At 37.3% G+C, this 21,375-nt stretch overlaps 2 protein-coding genes across 6 annotated transcripts in view; one reads left to right on the forward strand and one right to left on the reverse strand.

Annotated features, from left to right (window-relative positions):
- The window catches only part of stk24b (serine/threonine kinase 24b (STE20 homolog, yeast)), an 835,587-nt gene that overhangs the window by 300,497 nt on the left and 513,715 nt on the right, over positions 1-21,375 (forward strand). The window lies entirely within an intron of this gene.
- bmpr2a (bone morphogenetic protein receptor type 2a) overlaps positions 1,198-21,375 on the reverse strand; it is a 54,578-nt gene continuing 34,400 nt past the window's right edge. The window contains exons 8-16 of one of the 5 annotated variants that reach the window (XM_087255754.1): positions 18,498-18,658; positions 18,250-18,397; positions 14,828-14,964; positions 14,529-14,698; positions 11,436-12,607; positions 4,633-6,980; positions 3,601-4,502; positions 2,778-3,314; positions 1,198-2,705 (exon numbers count right to left, since the gene is read on the reverse strand). In XM_087255754.1, coding sequence (XP_087111880.1) covers positions 6,706-6,980; positions 11,436-12,607; positions 14,529-14,698; positions 14,828-14,964; positions 18,250-18,397; positions 18,498-18,658 — 2,063 coding nt within the window. In that variant the 3' untranslated portion in view covers positions 1,198-2,705; positions 2,778-3,314; positions 3,601-4,502; positions 4,633-6,705. 5 annotated transcript variants of the gene reach the window in all.

The following is a 21,375-nucleotide window of genomic DNA, read 5'->3' on the forward strand; positions in this document are numbered from 1 at the left end:
CATTTATTCGTCAGGTATGACAACTAAAATCCAACGTCTGATAGACGTCATAGTGGTAACGTCAACACAACATCAAGCTGTAACATCAATAGACGTTGATATTTGGTTGATTTTAGGTTGGTTGTTGGACATTGACATCATCGGACTGACGTTGGGTTCTGACGTCAACCCATTTTCATTTCCAAACAAAATGCAATGTCCCAATGATGTTGGAGTACAACGTCAATATGACGTCATGTTGACGTCTTGTGTCTGCTGGGTGTTTAAGGCCATCATACAGTAAACATCCGTCATCCTCTTATAAGTGACATGCATCTAAACCAGGGATGGGCAAACTTAATCCTCGAGGGCCGGTGTCCCTGCAGAGTTTTGTTCCAACACTAGTCAAACACACCTGAACAAACTAAACAGTGTCTTCAAGATCACTTGAACTCTATAAGGAGGTCTGTTTGAATAGGGTTGGAGCTAAACTGTGCAGGACACCGGCCCTCCAGGACCGAGATTGCCCACCCCTGATCTAAACGGTCTCTTGAACACTTTTAATGCTTCCAAACAGTTTGCTACAATTATTAATCACCCATGTCTTGAGGTAGTTCATTATGATGCGATTTATTTTCTATGTGTGATTTGATTGGACAGGAATCACAGGACTGATTTTTCAAATTCCCACAGACATGGAAAAATAGTGACTGCAGGTTAAAGGAAAGTTGTGGAGTAAAAGTACTGATATACTGCACTAAAAATGTACTCAAGGGAATGTAAAAGTAGACAATTTTAAAACTTTTCAGTAGATTACAATTCCTGAGAAAAACTACTCAATTACAGTAATCTGAGTATTTGTAACTTGTTACTTTACAATACTGGTCTTAAGTAAACAGTCTTTAAAGATCTACTCCTTATTTCAATTATTTATTATTAACATGTAAAGTCTATATTATGACATTTGAATGTCAAGACAAGCTTTATAAAAGCTCCACCAACATTGCAAACATGTAAACCTCTATAATCAGTTAAGTTTACATGCTTAAATGTTTATTTAGCGTAGAACAACAAACCAGTATTTGCCATAATAAAAATATGACACAGTAAGGTTATGATAACATGTTTAAGTGCGCCGACTAGTGGTGATAACCTCATACTGCAATTCTAAAAGGTCAAAAAAGAAAAACACTGTACAGTAAATAAATGGAGACAATGCAAATGCAAAGCATCATTTAATTTAAATCTGCAAATAACAATACACTTTTACAGTTTGCACCTTTCTTATACAAATCACGATTTTTCAAAAATGTCTCAGCGAGGGGAATAAAATGATCACGACACTACGATTACAACGATTGTGTTAACAGGAGAATAACATAACACACTCATCCACACATACATGCACCAACACACACACACACATACATTTCCAGAAACACACCAGGGTCTTAGCTGAAGTATTTTGTGCTCTTTAAGATGCATTTAAGACATGCAACAGTCAGTTAAGGGGAGGATAACACAGGACTCTATAATGACAGCGTCCGATTTATTATCACTGACATGCCAGAGCAGTGTTTGATTTCAGACCCAAGCTGCTTCATGTCTTTGTGCATAGCGTAGAGTGCTGATCTTGTGTGCTTCGATTGTTCTCTAGCGGATTAAACCTTTGCCCTTGGTTGACACCTTGTTCATTAAGTGACCAGAACAGGTATGAAGTTGCACAGGGATAGATAGAAACATGCAGCACAAAAACCTTTCACACGACTAGAGACGAGACACAAACACATGGAACAAACGGACTCACTCGCACATAGAAAAAATACACAAATAGTAGGTCCAAAACGTCGTTAGACATTCTAACAGAATCCAGAAGAGCCAGTTTTTACACAGCTTTGTGCATCTCTGAGTAAAGCTTGTCCAGAAAGCGAGAGGCGTGACTGGTCGGATCATATCAGCAGTTCCCTACAGTCACACCGTTTTTAAATATTGTCTTGTTGCAGTCTTGCGTGTCTGATGCTGAGAGATACGTGATCGTGGCACCACAGTGAATTGTGTTGAATTGCTTTTTGTAGTCTGTTGGCTTCTTTAGGACCTCGCTCATGGAAAAATGAGGTGTTGGATACCAGTGTTGGGGGTAATGCATTACAGGTTTCATCAAGTCAAATTAATGAAACTTTTTAGAACCATTTTGAGACTATTATGAGAGAAATGTCAGACTTACACAAGGCTAAACGGTGAAGATTTTTTAATCGCCAAGTTAAAAACAAATGTTACTTTAAGGAAGATTAAACCAAATTAATAAGTAAATAGAGTTAATAAATAAATGTTTCTTAAAACTTTTATTGAACTGTATTGCGATTGGATGAGTGTTGGCCCGATTGAGTAGTTTTACATAAACAAAGGAAAATTAAGACCTGTTTAAAATTATTTAAGACCTACAAGACAATATTTCAGTGAATTTAAGAGTTTTAAGGCCTAATTTAAGACTTTTAAAAATTATTTAAGACCTACAAGACAATATTTCAGTGAATTTAAGACTTTTAAGGCCTACTTTAAGACTTTTAAAAATTATTTAAGACCTATAAGACAATATTTCAGTGAATTTAAGACTTTTAAGGCCTAATTTAAGACTTTTAAAAATTATTTAAGACCTATAAGACAATATTTCCGTGAATTTAAGACTTTTAAGGCCTAATTTAAGACTTTTAAAAATTATTTAAGACCTACAAGACAATATTTCAGTGAATTTAACAGTTTTAAGGCCTAATTTAAGACTTTTAAAAATTATTTAAGACCTACAAGACAATATTTCAGTGAATTTAAGACTTTTAAGGCCTAATTTAAGACTTTTAAAAATTATTTAAGACCTACAAGACAATATTTCAGTGAATTTAAGACTTTAAATAACTACTGGCCCTAAGTAACTAAGTAGTTATCCACTTGTAATGAGGACACCCTCATTACAAGTTACGTAATAATATTACTATTTTAAATAACGAGTAGTGTGTTACTTTTAAAATTTAAGCAATAATATTTGAGTTACTTTTTAGTTTAGTTTATTCGCCTTAAAAAGTAAATTGCTGAATTAAAACGAATAGTCATGTTAAATCTCGCACGCAATGAGAGAATTGGTGCAGACAGAAAAGATGCTAGAGCCTTACATTTCTGTGATGGAAATATTCTCATTATTTTGAACACAGAAAAGGAAAAGAGGATTATTTGAATGGACAGTGATTTTACTTTTTTAATAAGACAATAAGTACTAAAGTAGCAAACGCATTGCTTTAAACTTTCATACGGCATGTATAGCCCACCTGCTTCGAATGTTATCACTCAACTGAATGGGCGTTATCAGTGGCTATCAGCCGATAGATACGGGCCAGTAGTTATCATTCATCCACATGGTTAATCTGCTATACACATAGAGAAGACTCCAGATCTGTTTTTACATTACTGTGACGCTTGGGTTGAGGGTTGGGGTAGGTGTAATAAAATACAGTTAATTGGAAATGTAATAAATAATAAAAAATAATTAACTTCCTGCAGCAGCTGTATGTGATCTATAGCTGATTAACCATGTGGATGGATGTTAATATGATAACAGCCTTCTGAGCCTACTAGTAGGCTCTGGGGTCAGGAAGTTCTCTGAAGATAACATTATCCTACATACATTTTTGTTGTGTCTGTTTTTTTAAAGGTAAATTAATGTAATACAGTGTGTTGTTAATTGCAGAGCTCCTCTATTTAAAAAAAAAAACAAGAAAAAAACCCTGCAAGTTTTGTAAGAGATCAAGCCTCAGCCAAGTCAGAAAATGTAAGACAAAAGTAACTCAAAAGTAAAGTAGCGCATTACTTACCATAAAAGTAACTAAGTAACACGACTAGTTACAAAGAGAGTACTAAGGAGTAACGCAATCAGCTGATTGGAATGCTATCACTCGATTGAATAGGCATTATCAGTGGTTATCAGCCGATAGATATGAGCCAGAAGGGACCTTCTGCACCTACTAGTAGGCTCAGAAGGCTGTTATCATCCATCACCATAGTTAATCAGTTATAGATCACATACATATGGCATTAGTTGTATTTTAATAATGCATTCCCCTCCCCCAACTAGACATAGGGCGATAATCGGTTTCAAGGTTTACCATGGTTTGGAAAAGTCAAAGTTTTTAAACTGAAAAAAAATTCTGTTATACCGTTCCTAAGGTATATGTGAGGTTTTTTATTTGTTGTAAAGAAATCTGTGCTTTTGAAACAAATGAAGACAGCAGTCAATTATTTATTTTCAATTATTTAGCCTGACATGTTTACTGTTCCACAATATTATAAAGGTTTCCTAAAGTGAAATATATTGTTTTAAATTAGGGGGAAGTTATTGGTTCAGACATTTAAAAAGTAATTCTTTTAGAGTATTAATCATAATACCATGATACCGTGAAACCGTCAAATTTTTATCACACTGTCAGAAACTTAACTCTAACCCTAAACCCAACCGTTACAGTAATGTAAAAACAGATCTGGAGTCTTCTCTATTAGTATAGCTGATTAACCATAAGATTTATTTATATTATTTAGTAAATTTCCCATAAATTGTATTTTTTAACGTCTACCCCAACCCTAGACCCAACCGTCACAGTAAAAACAGACCTGGATCTCTATTAGTATAGCTGATTAACCATGTGGATGGATGATAACATCCTATTGAGCCTACCAGTGGGCTCAAAAGGCCCCTACTTGCCCTATCTATCAGCTGATAACCACCGATAACGCCAGTCCAATGGAGTGATAACATTCAAAGTGTAAATCAATATTGTAATCCATTACTTTAGAAAGTACTTTCTAAACTTTCCCCAACACTGTTGGATACAAAACAGCACTTGCAAACTGTGAGTACAGTCCCACAGGAACTTCAGAAATGCTGTCTAATAAATCTCTAAGAGCAGAATAGGGGAAAGTATAACCGCTTTTACAACTGGTATCAAGATGCATCCGGAAAATGCATTTGGTCGGTAAGCTTTTGTATCACACACACTCATTTGGTTGAACACATTCAAACAGCCACTAAAGTTGTGTTGTTGCTAGCCTGACTATCTGAAAAAAAGTTTGGTTTGAGGCTAAAAAAATGCAAAAAGCGCAAACGCACAGTAATCGGGCATACTGTAGTATTCTTGGTATCAGAGGCTAAATGTAATCATTTGTAGAGTTCATTTGTAAATTGTGCTTGCTTATTCTACATTAGATCAGAAATAGACTATGCATGCAGTCACCCAAAAATGAAAAAGTGGACAGTGGATTAAAACATCAGGTGTAAATGGGAATGTGTTTGTCTCTTGTGATCCTGTTGACCAAAACACATCTTAATACCAGACATAAACAGCGCCTTTGAGAATGTAAACATATTTTTTAGGTCCACATTTGAGAAAAATGGAAAGCTTTGACACCATTCAAAGATGAGTATTTAAAAAAACATTAATGAGTAGCCCTATAATCTTATACCGAGATTTTTGACCTTTTTACAACATTTTATAGAGCTTAAACTCACAAAGAGCAATATAACAGTTTAGCTATTAAAATAACACAAAGAAATCAATACTGACTATAGAAACTTCCAACACAGGCTCATTGTGAATATGTACCCCTGTATACAGTACATTTCTGGAGAGGAAGTATGTATGGCTGCATTTCATCTTTAAAACAAACGCTATGGGGCGGTATGATTCAGATTTCTTTTTCGCACTTACCAGCTGACCGCTTGCCTCTGTGTAGACGTCTATTCCGCTGTTACCAGTTTGCCCAGTGGCACGCCATGCATGTCGGTGGACTTAGGAGAAGGAGCGGAGTTGACCGCGATGACAGGGTTCAATTCCGAAGAAGAACGGTTCCAGAAAGCAGGTTAAACAAAAGCAAAAAATCAAATAAACAAGTAAAAAATTAGGGGAGAACCTGATAAGATCTGAAAACATTGTAAAAAAAAACAGGTTGGCCGCAAGGGCTTTTCTTTTTCTGGATTGCTTTTGAAAACGTTGTCTGTTGGGCATAGGGATGATAGTGTGCTGGCTAATCGGTGCTTTGTATACACAATCGGTTGGGTTTAGGGAAGGAGGAGGGTGGGGGGATTGGTCGGTCAAGTCAGTCAGTCGACAGCGGCGTCTGGTGGATTTACGAGAGAAGGGCAGGCACGAATGGCAGTTGCTAAATAAATCTGAGACCTGAAAAGGCGTACACAGCGGCCTCTAGTAGATTCGCGAAAACAAAAACTACAAAAAACGTACCTCCTGGGAAGTATTTTGCGCTCTCCAGAAATGTAGACAAGGGTACGTATCCACAATAGGTTGGAAACTTCCCTACATCACTATAAGGTTATAGTTTTGTTATGTTTCAATAATTAGACTTTTAAAATTCCCTGATATTTTCAGGATATTTTCCATGACCTGGGGAATGTGACGTTGGTTTAAAAAAGAATAAATGACCATTTTGAATGGTCAAAATGATTTGATTGAGAACTTCTAGCAAAAAAAGTGCAACAAAAAGTGGCTTGATTAACACAAAAACGAACAAGAAGATGGCTGCATAGCTCTTTACAATATAAAGTCAATAATTGTCTTACTGTGCTTATGATTGGGGTTGAGTTTAAGACATGTATATGGTTCAATCCACTAATGTCTCCAGAGCTTTTGACCTTTTTACAGAGTTAACAAGGATTTACCCTGTTTTTTAAGTTCAAAAGTCACAGTCATTAGGATCTGAGAAGCGAGATCCTCCTCGACTGCCTAGATAGACAGCCGAAGCTGATTTAGGTCTGCTGGTCCCAGCCTGATTCTGATTCTGCCCGAGGCCTCCTCCGTGACGACTGTTGTTGTTGACTTCGGCATCCAGTGTGTCAGTGGTGATAATCCAGCTGGCAGGACGCCACTTCTTAAGTGCGTAAGGCGTCTTTACCCGCTTCTTGATTTTATCCCCTGACCCCTCTGTCCCATCGCCGACAGACCTGCCTCCTGTGGGCAAACCGAGAAGTTACATGATCATGTTTCTATGGCTAAAACAATGGGCCTCATTCATGAAATATGAGCAGAAAGAAATTATGTGTCAGTTGCTCAGAAACAAAGTGGTTTTACAAACAAAAAGTCATTATGATCATGTTTCAGCTATGACGCTCTGGCAAAAATGCCTTTGGAAAGTGTTACATGCCATCATAGACGGTCTACATAATATTTTAGACTGTTATGATAGCCACACTGCCAGACTGTGTCATTTAAACTCATCTTATGTGTGTGTGTGTGTTGAAGAGAAGGTGCATATCAGTAAAAACATTGCTTCCTGACCATCAGCTGCCATTTTTTCGTGATGTCATCAACATACACAGTAAAAAATGCTGGCTTCCACACAATTCCTTCATGTTGTCAACTAAGTGAACTTAATTGTTATTACAAGTGTAAGTGGATTAGACATAAAACAATTAATTTGTCCTGAAAAAAAAAAATTTAATTGTGTTTCAACTCATTTTAAATAAGTAGTTTGAACGAAGCACAAAAAGTCATTTTTGAGTGTAGAAATTCAAATCACCAGCGATCTAGTCCATACAGATCGCTCAAGAACTACAAATCTGCCACCAAAAGAACTACTAATCCTCATCATCATGTACCACACTTACACCTGTTCTACCTGTAGCATTACGAAGCGTTTCTCCTTGCCTTCCTGTGGTTTGATTTTTTGCTTTATTGATTTTTGATGTTAGCCGAGTAAGCCTCGAGTCTTCTGTAACAAGGATGCTGACAACGGAGGTGAGAATCCAGAGACTTTATTCAGACAGATAATGGTCAGGCAGGCAAGGGTCGATTACAGGAGCAAACAGAATTAAAAATGGCAATCCACAAAGAGTGCCCAAAACAAGGCAAGAGATCTGTACAGGTGGCTAAAGTTAAAGATTCATAATGTTACAGGTGGAACAGGTGTGAGTGTGTGGTGCATGACAGGATTTGTAGTACTTTTGGTGGAAGATTTGTAGTTCTCCAGCAATCAGTATGGACAAGATCGCTGGCGATTGTGACACTTTATAACATACTACACTTAACAAATTGTCCTCTATAACATATAAAGATGTGTGTCCACTGAATCGTTTCTGCGCAGCTGAAAACACCTGTACTCTGCCAAAAACTGGCTGTGAGAGCATTTAAAAAATGCTGAAAACCATTAGCCAAAAAGACACAACACATGCTAATACTTCTGGTCGTTAATAGGTGGCAAAAAAGACCAGACGCCTCAATGCATGTCAATGGGAAGAGGCCTCATTATTCTGAATGAACAGCTTTTGAGAGGAAATATCTTGTCGTTTAATGAATGGACAGCCTGTTTGCTAATCTTCAAAATCTTTTATATTAAGCAAGATGTTCATGGTGAACCATATGTATAGTTTACCCTGATAACATTTCTTTTTAAGAAAAGGCAGTGAAGGGAATGACTCGAAAGCTAGGACTCATTTATTTATGACATTACAATACAATAGTATGTGGTTCTATCTTTGGTTTTAACGTTACCTGAAACTAGACTTTAATAGAAATATTGTAATGACAACTATGTTTAGCATGAACCTGATTTATACTATCTATAATGTATTTGAATGAATAATAGGAATGTTTTAATATTGAGTGAACACTGAATTATATTCTATTTAAATAAATAAGTGTGCTATTTATATGGCTTTCACACTTTAAGCGATTCGAAATGTAATCAATTGTATGACTGCTTCTTAGGGCTGGACGATTTGGCCTAAAATCAAAATCTCGATTAACTAAACATTTTAACTCGGTAAACGATTATCTAAATGTATTTTATTTTTTGGCCTTTATAGTTCCCTGACAAGTTTTGTACAGTAAATAAGCTCAAATATTACAAGCGAGAGATTTCTGAATGAGGGGTGCATTACTTGATTATAAAATAATTAAAGAAAACACACACTATCTACTATCTATGGTTATTTGATTCAACGTCAAACAACTGAAATTAAAACACACACTGCCTACAACTGTCACTCTTTCTTAAAAAAGCAAAAATAATAATAAAAAAATAAATAACTAAAAAAGTATATATATATATATATATATATATATATATATATATATATATATATATATATATATATATATATATATATATATATATATATAATATTATTGTTTTTCTTATTAAAAGTAGAAAATAAGCAGTGTCTCTTCTAAATAAAACAACTATGTATATCCTGTGTATAATGTTTTAAACAATGCATATCTTGAATCTTGTGCAAACATATATTTTAATGTAAATAATAATTTTTTTGTACTGGAAAATATGCCATCTCAAGATTTTTTTGGCACGGCATCCAATCATCGCCAATGTAGTGTAAACGTGCAATGTGTAATTACATTTTTTACAGAGGTGCGCAGGCATACGAACTCACGAAGGCTGCGCCAGACCACACCCGTGCATTCGAAGCAGAAGGATAAATCAGAGCGGGGTCACATGACTCCACAGGCGTTAGGGAAAGTAATTGAAAAAATTGACTTGAAAAAATTTGATCGATTATAGGTTTTGAATGACGATTTAGATTATTTTTTGATTAATCGCCCAGCCCTACTGCTCCTTATGATGATGATATCCGCTTGTTAAGTGGTGACGTGTTGGTGACGTATGTAATACTGTTTCCGGGTCCAAGCTGCCACTCATTCGAGTTGAGGAATTATTTGTTTATGATCACTTTTTATTTATATCACACATTAAAGTTAATTTTATATAAAGTCATAGTGTACACAACGATCTCTGCTTAACAAATTTCTAAATTTAAACAATTTATTAAAAAAAATTAATCACTTTCTGGCCATTGGATATTAGGCATGGCCATATATATTGCGATCGTGATTTTCGAAAGTATTAAATCGCTTTGTAAACGTTTATTATTACCATTTCATGAGTCTCCCCATTCAGTTGAATAGAGCGTTCGGACCCGAAAGCAGCTTCGCGTGACGTCACACTTAACAAGCGGATAATAAGGGTAAAGTATAAATAATTTTTATAAAATATTCTTTGTATGGCTTCTTTGTATTTTATTTTAAGCTAGAATTAAAAAAATAAATTAATAAAATAAAAAAAAGTCAATATTTTTAAATATATTTTTTCAATTGGCTAGAACAAGCCAGTGTTGTCCAATGGTTTGCCTAATTAAGCTAGCTGGCCCAGTTAACCTAATTAAATAGCAATTTAAACTGAATGCTAGTATCTTGCAAAAGAACTAGTAAACTGGCAAAGATTAAAGTTATAGTTTTTAAACTTTTGTTTTGAAAAATGTGTTGAAGAAATCTTCTCTCCATTAAACATTCATTCATTCATTTTATTGTCGGCTGAGTCCCTTTATTAATCTGGGGTCGCCCCACCGGAATGAACCACCAACTTATCCAGCACATGTTTTACGCAGCAGATGCCCTTCCAGCTGCAACCCATCGCTGAGAAACATCCATACACACTTATTCACACTCATCCGCTTCGGAAAATTTGGTCTACCCAATTCACCTGTATATCTTTGGACTGTGGGGGAAACTGGAGCACCCGGAGGAAACCCACGCGAACGCAGGGAGAACATGCAAACTCCACACAGAAACGCCAACTGACCCAGCCGGGGCTCGAACCAGCGACCTTCTTGCTGTGAGACGACAACACTACCTACTGCGCCACTGCGTCGCCCATCCATTAAACAGCACTTGGTAAATACAGTGCTCAGCATATATAAGTACACCCCTCACAAATCTCTCTTTTAAATTTATATTTTATTAGGAAGCTAAACAATATTATATTTGTGCATATACATTAGATTAGTCAGCACTGAGAACAAATCTGGAGCTTATTGAACAAAATAACTTACGTTAACGGTCCAAAAACTAGTACACTTAAATTTATATGTTATAGAAAAATATTAAATGAAGTTTAGTTGAAATTTTGAAGGTTGTGATTTTTTTTGCAATATTTTGAATTTAATTGAATTATCTTTCTATTTCTAAATATGTTTGCTGACTAAAATATTATTTTAATAAATAAATCTGTTTAATAAATCTGTTTTGTTTAGATGCGCCAAAATACATTGCCCATATTCACTGAGAAATGAAAAAGAATAAAAATTTCACAGAAAGGTTAATAGTTTTGTCTTCAGCAGTATATAAAATTAAATAGTTAAATGGAGTATAAATAGCATTGTGTATAAAGTATACAATGTTTTTTGCAACATTTATCTTTATAAACGTTATTTAGATTAACGTTTAATCTTGCATTCAATGCCAATTGTCATTTACAAATCCTAAATCAGCTGAATCACTGTTTAATCAGAACCAGAATCAGAACTGTTTCACAAAAACTCTTTGGTCCCACAAATAAAAAAACCAAGTAAATTGCACTTAAAATGGTAAAATTAGCTGAAATGAGAATCTCACCTAGTAATGGCAGTGTTGTGATGGACAGATCCAGAGAGTTGGGTCTCTCTGGTCTGCGCACTCGGTTCTGTCTGAGCAGAGCCTCTCCGTGTGTCTGTGTCTGGCTTTGGGCCTGTGGAGGAATGGCGGTTGAAGCAGAACACGGGCCAGGCAGCACAACCGGCTCCACCGTAGAAGACGACGAAGCATCCCCTGTCGGACCGACACTCTCATTGTTCTCTCCTCCCTCTCCTCCACCCTCTGTCTCTCCATCACCATCTCCCTCACCATTGTTGTTATTGCTGTTGTTGTTGTTTGCATTGTCAGGATGCGCCTCTCTTCTCAGCAGAGGCTCCTGCTCATCGGGACTGGTGTTTAAGAGGCCGAAGGTCAAGTCCTCGTTGGCTGAACTTCCTGCTGACTCGGCTGCTGGTTCTGTTGCATATTTATTCATTGCTGCCGCCGCATCGTTGTTGGCAACTGTAATCAGCCGGGCTTCATGCGTCGCATTCACCACACTGCTTTTAGCCACGCCCATCTCAACCTTCTTCAGATTTGACTTTCCAAGCTTTCCGAACTTCATCCGCAGCGATGAAGACGTCGAGGTGGATGTTTTCCCAGGCTTTACATGGAGACTGAGGCTACTGGGTCTCTTAGGGACGTTCTGCTGCTTAGGTAAGATGGTTATAGGGGTGTCCCCATGCCTACTGGATCCTTGTGTCCCCGAAACCTCAGAAACCATCTTCATGAGAGGGTAAAACGGGCCGTGGGAGGCTGACGTTTCAGGAGAGCAGAACTGTTTCTGTGAATGTTCCATAAGGCTCTCGTCCGAGCTCTCTCTCATGTTCCTCTGGACTTCGCTCGGGTCGAGTTTTGGTATCTCCAGGTCTTCTCGTGTCAGCTGAGCACAGAGATTGGTGGCCACTGGTGGAGGATGCGTGGCATTGCAGGACTCTGAGACAGGAGTAGCGGAGGAGCTTTCTGTGCCAGACTGTCGTGATTGGGCCTGCTGCCACTCATAGTTGATGCAGTTCTTTTTCTTCTCTGCGGGATTAGTTCCTCCTGCTGAGGTTTGCTCCACTGAGGTGTCATTGTGGAGTGGTTTATCAGCACCTTCATGGTCTTCAGTGTTTGTGGATGAGTGTTCAAGGACAGAACCTACTTTAGGTGTCTGCCTTCCAGCAGAGAAGTTCCTACAAATGTTATATTGCATTGGTTAAATCAAATGAGGTGAAGATGTGTATAGACTTTTAATTAAAACAGATAGATTTCAATATCACTGAACCAAGAATTAAAAAATTGATCAAAGAAATGGCAGGAAACATGTCAAATGGAAAATATCACATATACTGTCAAAAGAAAACAACAACAAACTATGTAATATCATAATAATAATAATAGTTTCTTACATTTAAATAGCACTTTTCTGGACACTTAGGGTGCTTTCACATCTGTAGTTCGCTTCATTTGGTCCGGACCAAGCGCAATAAATGATACATTGTTGCATTTTCTGCCGTCTTTGGGTCGTTTTTACACCACACTGCTGGCTTTGATCCGAACCAGTTGAAACGAACCAAAATGCAGTCATCTGACAAAATCCACATCTCTCAGTGGCCAGATGTTGTTGAACATATTTCCTAAATTGCTTATTGATTGGTCACAATTCACGTGCGGGAAAATGCCAGTGAACTCCCGCAGGTAAACAAAACCTTTTACTCTGGAGGGACGACTGCGCTGGCTGATTGTATCCCTGCTTTAGACAAACTATACATTACGAAAATGAAGCGCGGCCGTGGCTGGAAAACTTCAGGAGGAGGCGTAAATTAATTTAGCTAAACTGCAACATGGTCATCTTGCGGAAATATTACCAACGATCCATCATGTATTGTTTCCCTTCTCTCTCTCTCTCCATTGGTAAAGTGCTGTCAACAAATATTTTTCCTCCATATCCCATAATGCACAGCGCATCGGCCTACGGCAGCTGAATTAGTCCAAAACGTTGTTTGAAAGCGTACCGAGAACACCTCTTCAAGCAGGTCTCGGTACGCTTATTTGGTCCGCTTTTGATGCGCACTCAAATACGATTGCTGCATTCTCACCTGCCCAAACGAACTGTACCAAAAGGGGAAACGAACTCTAGTGCGATTCAATCGAACTAAATAAGGCAGGTGTGAAAACACTCTTAAAGCGCTTTACACATTTTTGGCGGGAATCAACCTAGATGTCACGACGCTAGCCATATTACGCCAGACCGCCCACCACACATTAGCTGATTGGTGGAGAGGAGACAGAGTGATGACGCCAAGTGATGAATGCAAGGAGAACATGCCTAGTCCACACAGAAACGCCAACTGATCCAGCCGAGGCTCGAACCAGTGACCTTCTTGCTGTGAGGCGAGAGCACTACCTACTGCGGCACCCAAACTTACATAGTGCACCTTTAATTAATTACCTGTGACCAGACTATTATTGATCAGTGACTTTTGGTTGTCAATAACATGTGGTTGAACATTTATTATGGGTTAATGATTACTTGTGTTTGCACCATGAGTTGTCAGTGAGTATTGATTGACAATTACCTGTTGTTGTACAGTAAATATTGGTAATAACCTTTGTATTTAGTCAAAGTGGTCATTTATTATTGGTTATAGTTAAGTGTTGTCCAGTAATCAGTTATTACACATTGATTACCTGTAGTTGTGGAGTGATTACTACATACTGCTTGCATTTCATTGTACCGTGATTGATCAATAATCAACATTTATTGATTAACTGTGATTGTAAAATGATAACTATATTTGTGGTTGCACATTGAGTGATCAGTGGTTACTAATTATGGATTACCTGCAATTGTATAGCCGGTGGTCAGCCATTACAAGTTATTAATCAACTGTGGTTATTTATTGACTGTTCAGTGATTAGTTAAAGTTATTAGTAACTAATAACGTGATGGAAACAAATAACCTTAACTATTCTGAATTTGATTGTTATGCAATAATGTAGGCCTTTTGTAAAGCTGCTTTGAAACATTAATTATTGTGAAAAGCGCTATACAAATAAACTTGAAGCTGAATTGCTGGTTATTGATTATGCTAACTACTGGCTATTGATTACCTGTGGTTATACAGTGCAGTGCTGTGGTTAAGAGCAGGACTGGCTGATTTTTCTCTGTCCCAGATGAGGAGCAGTTCGGCGAGTCGCTCCTCCGCACACTGAGCTGTCAGTCGGGCTTCTGCGTCCTGATCCCAGCAGTCTTCCATCGTCTCTTTCAGAGAATGCACCGTCTGCACAAAAATAGACGCGCATACACACATACGTCAACATTAACAAATCTATTTTAGCCTGTGGAGTGTTGATAAGCTCAGTTTGTGTGTGTGTGTGTGTGCATGTGTGTTCACATCCTCATTTCTCACCAGGCTATTCTCTTTCCAGGCTTCTGGGAATTTGGGTCTTTCTTTTTCTCTGGACACAAGCGCCTGCATGTCCTCTATGGTAGGATGATTGCCCACCTCTGCCTGGAATGCCAACTGAAAAGCTGGCACTGTTTCACCTGGTGGAAGAGGATTCTTATTTGGTTTTAAATAGCAGAGTCACAAGCAATGTAAAAAAAAAAAACAAGATAATAAATCTTTGCAAAGAGAAAACAAAATTAGTATCTTAATATTCATTCATTCGTTTTCTTTTCAGCTTAGTCCCTTTATTAATCCAGGGTCACCACAGCGGAATGAACCGCCAACTTATGCAGTACATGTTTTACGCAGCAGATGCCCTTCCAGCTGCAACCTATTTTTGAGAAACTTCCAGACACACTTATTCACACTCATACACTACGGACAATTTAGCCAGCCAAATTCACCTGTTCTGCATGTCTTTGGACTGTGGGGGAAACCGGAGCACCCAGAGGAAACCCACACGAACACGGGGAGAACATGCAAACTCCACACAGAAACACCAACTGACCCAGCCAAGGCTTGAACCAGCGACCTTTATGCACAGCACTACCTCCTGCGCCACCGCGTCACCCTTATCTTTATATTATTATTTTGGAATTTGCCTTAGTAATTCTTAATCTGTGTTGGGGGGTTTTGGGAGTGGGGAGGGGGATCAAAATGGTCATGTTCTCTATCATGTTTAGTGTTGGTTAACTGTGGTAGCATCTTTTAATTAGGAAAAAAATATTTTATTGTTATTATTTTTTATTATTTTTTTTATTTTGCTCTTTTATTAATAATCTTTCTATGTTTCTTCCTATTATATGCCTATTGCTGTTTTTATTGTTTTATGCTCATATCATGTGTTTATTTTCTCTCTGTAAAGCACTTTGTGCAGCCTTGTGGCAGTTGGAAACCTGCTATATAAATAAATAGAACTTGAACTTGAACTTAATCTATTTTATTGATCCCATAATTAAACTCTATGCTTCATCATCTCTACTAAAATAAGTCTGTTTACTGCATCAGCCAAGAAAAAGCTTGCGCAAACCACTAGTTTACCTTTTACATGTTTGATATTGGTGATGTGGTAAATAGAAATTCATGAAAAGGTGTTCTGGAACTATTAGATGTGCTGTATCATTCAGCAATTAGATTGATTACTAACATACCTTATATCAGGGGCTCTCAATCTTGGTCCTGGAGGGCTGGTGTCCTGCAAAGTTTAGTTCCAAACCCAATCAGACACACCTGGGCTAGCTAATCAAGCCCTTGCTAGGCTTTCTAGAAACTTCTTTGCAGGTGTGTTGAGGCAAGCTGGAGCTAAAATCTGCAAGACACCGGCCCTCTAGGACCGAGTTTAGAACCCCTGCCTTATAACCATGAATACTCTCTATTTTTAAAGAGATAGTTCAACCAGAAATAAAAATTCTGTTATTAATTACTCACCCTCATGTTGCTACAAACCCCCAAGACCTTCATTTCAGTTCCGAACACAATCTTCAGTGATTCAATCTGAATATTATGAAGCTAGAATACTTTTATGTGCCCATAAAAAAGAATGACTTTATTCCTCAGTTTCTTCTTCTCAGTGTCAGTATATGGCCGCATGTTCATAAGCACTGTGTTAAATACGTTGCTATTTTTTTATTTACGTCATGGTCTATTAAAATTCTTAATTCTGATTGGCTGGAGCTTGTGCAGAATGCACAGGTAGTTCCAATCAGTTTTGATCCCACTTCCAAATAAATGTGCTTTCCACAAACATTAGTAGCAACCTTTTTTTTGCCTCCACGTCATGCATTTAAAATCCCTTAACACATGTTAAACTGTTGATTATCCCTTACTTAAAAGCTCTACGAGGCCTATTACCTGAATGTCTTCAAAAGCTACTGGAGCTTCACATTAATGCATATAAACTAGATCATCTAATTATATTCAACCCAGCCTCATTCTGAAAATGTAGTCCTGTGGAAGTTTCAGGAGACTGCAAATTATGTAGCTGGAGGTACGTATGGCTGCATTTCATTTTTTAAGCGGACGCTACAGGGTGGTATGATGCCGTTCCTTTTCGCGCTTACTGGCTGACCGCTTACCTCCGTGTGCAGAGCTTTCCCGCTGCAACCAATTTGTCTAGTTAGCTCGTCGTGTACGTCGTTGGATTTGAGACGCAGAGAGGAGTTGACGATGACCAGGTTTGAGTCCGGGAAAGAGTGGTTCCAGAAATCAGGTGAGACAAAAACAGAATCCAAAAAATAAAACGAACAACAGGGTGAGAGTGTGGTAAAATCCAAAAACGTGTTAAAAATCTGATTTTTCTTAAAAATCAGAGGGCTTTTCTTTTTCTGGACGGCTTTTGTAAATCGTTGGTTGGGTTTAGGGAAGATAGCGGGCGGCTCAATCAGTAAAATTGGTTGGGTTCAGGGAAGGAGGGTGGGTCAGCCGATTGGCCGGTTGCCCATTCAATCATTCAGCCAGTCAGACAGACAGTTGTTCAACAGCGGCCTCTGGTGGGTTTACGCGAGAACAGCGCGGGCGCGAATGGCACTTATAAGAGACATTTGAGATACGAAAAAACTAAGACAGCGGCCTCTCGTGGGTTTTTGAAAACGAAAACTGCAAAAATACATACCTCCCGGGACAACGTTTTCAGAACGAACCTGGATTGATTATATTACATTGATTTATTCCTATAAGGAAAACTACTCATGGTCTTTGGATTTTAGATTTGCTGCCCCGAATGATTGGAAAGTATTTTAAAATCTATTAAAATAGAAACAAATATTTCAGTCTGAGCATTTAAAAAATTACAAGTGTGCTTTTACCTCAAACTGTAAAAATTGTAACTAAGACTAATTGTATCTCTATGAGCCTCATGTGCATTGTGTATATTTAGTGCAAAAAATGCTTTTCCCATTTAGTTTTTTCTTGTTTCTAGTCTAAATCTTTAAAATATTCTTAAATAAAGAAGCATTTTCTAGACAAGTAAAAAAAAATTGTTTTTAGAAATAATAAGTCAAAATTAACTGATTTCTTCTTCAAAACCAGCTAAATTATCTGCCAGTGCATTTAGTAAATTCAAAGCAAAAAAAAAGAGATTATTTTACTTACCTAACTGGCAGATTATTTAGCTTGTTTTAAGGAAAAATCACACATACTTTTGACTTATTATTTCTGAAAACAAAGCAATATTTTTTACTTGTGTAGAAAATGCTTCTTGACTTAAGACATTTCGGATATTTAGACTAGAAATACAATAAAAGCGCTAAGTAATAAAAGTATTTTTTGCAGTGTTTATATGTCTCTCAGGATTGATTCTTCATCAGGATTGATCTAAAATTTACTGCTCTTGTGACTGAGTGGCTTGATCTGCACACGTGGACATGTTGTACTGTATGCATTACCTGGGAAAAGATCTGCACAGCGCATGAAGGTCTCCCAGTAAACCAGACCCAGTGCATAAACATCCACTTGTTTCAGCGCAGACTCACAATCCCTCAGATTCACAGCCCCTTCTAGCACTTCTGGAGCCATGTACCGCACTGTACCTACCTATTGAGTGAAACAGAGGTATGATTAGCCCAAGGTATTATTGCCCAAAATCACTGGTGTTGGATCATACTGGGCTGGTGTGAAATTGCTATTTGCTGACCTCACTGATGGCACTGTTGTCCTCTTCTCCATGACCAGGCGGCCTCTTTCCTGTCAGAATCATGGACAGTCCAAAGTCACTGATCACACACGAGCCGTCCGTCTTAACCAGCACATTCCTGCTGTTCAGATCCCGGTGGGAGACAGCCGGTTTATACACATCTAACAACGAGAAGAAGAGAGAAAACGGGAGGAAGTGGGGTGAAAGAGGAGAAAAGGAAGCTAAGTTACATGCAAGTGAACAACAATATCAAAACTGCCACTAGAGAGCGCTAGAAACAACTTTTGTTGAAATAACTGCATGTAGCAGGGATTTTACCACTGCACAAGGGCTTAAACTACAGTAATCTTGGAAAATCACTGTAATGCACAGCTTTAAGCTACTTGCTTGTTTCCTTTGTTTTATAAAAGTATTATGATACAAGACGCCACAATTGCTACAATTTAAATGTATTTTATCTTTATGTTAATAATATTAAGAAGCGCAATAATACTAATAACCATAATCAATTAATCTGCCATATAATAAACTATATTTCATTAACATCAATGTTATCCATAATGGTCACTATTGAGTGAAATAAATATTCATTTAAACATCAATGATTTGAATGTGGCCTATCCAAAAAGATGTTACAGACAGGCCACGTTGCTGTGTAATTTTTTTTTTTTTTTAAATAATTAGGTATTTTTAACATTGTAGTAAAGTAAACTAAGCTAAACTAAATATTAACAAAAGAGCCTTTCACACTGAAACAAAGGCAAAGAAAACTAAAAAAAGCATTGAGAATTACGCCCCATCCCCGTTTTCCTGCTTTCTCAGACTGAGGCTATAAATAAAGCGAACACACCCACTATCACATCCATGCTGTAAATATGAGGTCCATTTAACACGCAACCTTAAAACCTAAACTTTATTTATATATATATATATATATATATATATATATATATATATATATATATATATATATATATATATATAGTGAAATCTGTTGTACTGAAAAAATATCATAAGAATTTAAAATACATTCCTTATTTTTATTTATATATATTTTTACATGTGTGATGGAATAGCTGAATTGTGAACATTTATTACTCCATATTACTTCAGTGTCACACAATCCTTCAGAAACCATTCTAATTTGCCAGGGGTGTCCAAACTCAATCCTAGAGGGCTGGTGTCCTGCATAGTTTAGCTCAAACTTGCTTTAACACACCTACCTAAGTTTCTAGTATGCCTAGAAAGAGCTTGATTAGCTGGTTCAGGAGTGTTTAATTGGGGCAGGGACAAAAATATGAAGGACACCAATCCTCCAGGACCGAGTTTGGACACCCGTGTAATATGCTGACTAAAAACATATTTGAATGTTTTTTTGTTGGTTTGTTTTTAATCAGAAATACAAATATCTGGAATACTAAATAAATGTATTAAGAATTCAAATTAGGTTCCTAATTTATTTAAATATATTTTTACATGTGTGATGGAAAAGCTAAATTTTCAACATTTATTACTTCAGTTTTCAATGTCACAATCCTTCAGAAATCATTCCAATATGCTGGATAAAATCCAATTATAAATCTTGAAAACAGCTATACAGGTAATACTTTTCTAAAAAAAAAAAAACAGTACTTAGTATTAGAGCTGCACGATGAATCGAAAAGAGATTGTGATCTCGATTCGAACCCCAACATGATCTTAATCCAGCATCTCTAAGATCCAGTCAATTATATTTTTAATAACATATTCGCAGCCGCGAAATCACACGTGAGCTGGCGTGCTGTTTGTTTACTACTAAGAGGACACGTGCATGCCCTCGAATGATGTGTGAAAAGAACCTGCATAGGCTGTGAATAACAGGTAATAAAGTTGTAAAAAATGTTCAGTTTGTTGCACAGAGCGATTGTTTGAGAGCCGCGCAGGAACTTTGATTTGCATGTATGTTTTTTTTCCTCAAAGTGACGGCAGCCATAACATGAGCCGCACTCGCCCGTGGGCATCATTTAAATGATTATATTGCATTTTAGTGTTAGGATAACAGCAAGCATTTGACATGTTTTTTCTTTCATAGCAAACACAGAGTGTTGAGCATGAAAAGAAATGTTTACTGTCAGTATAACTACTCTATATTACGTTGAATATAATACAAGAGGAATAATATATGACAGGGGTGCACAACCCTGTTCCTGGAGATCTACCTTCCTGCAGAGCTCACCTGCAACCTTAATCAAACACACCTGTCTTTAATTACCAAGTGCTCCTATCAGATCCTAGTTGGTTTAGTTACGTTTGATCAGGGTTGGAGCTAAACTCTGCAGGAAGGTAGATCTCCAGGAACGGGGTTAAGCACCATTGATATATGATAATGACAAATATCTAATTTTATTAGTGAAAAAAGGCCAATAATGTTGTCAATAGCCCCTTTAAAACATACAAACCTTTCTAGTAAATTATCAACAATTTAAATACTGGTAAATTTGTTTAAGCAATTTTCCAGAAAGAGAAGTTGTAACAATACCGGTAATTTGGCGGAATGCTGCACTGTGTGAACGCAAAAGGAAAATTTCTGGAAAGAGACTGACAGGAGACGTCTACTCTAGTCAATCAGAAGACTCAGAAACATTCGCATCCGCACTGTTTATAAAAATAAAGCTTCTATGTTCCTTCTTAATGCCAACTTTGTAAAATATTATTGATAAAATGCTTATGATAAACCGCTGTCTGTTTACCTTCAAGCTCTGCTTCAGTTGCTTGACACGTGTGCACGTGAAGCAGCCAGTGAGCGCCAACACACACACATATTATGAACATCTCGACATGTGAAAGTGTTCCTCCATATGTTTTCATCGAAGTTGTTGACAATACTTATCCATCCACA

Source organism: Danio rerio, chromosome 6, assembly GCF_052040795.2.
Source record: "Danio rerio strain M-AB ecotype USA chromosome 6, GRCz13ab, whole genome shotgun sequence".
Classification (NCBI taxonomy): Eukaryota; Metazoa; Chordata; class Actinopteri; order Cypriniformes; family Danionidae; genus Danio; species Danio rerio.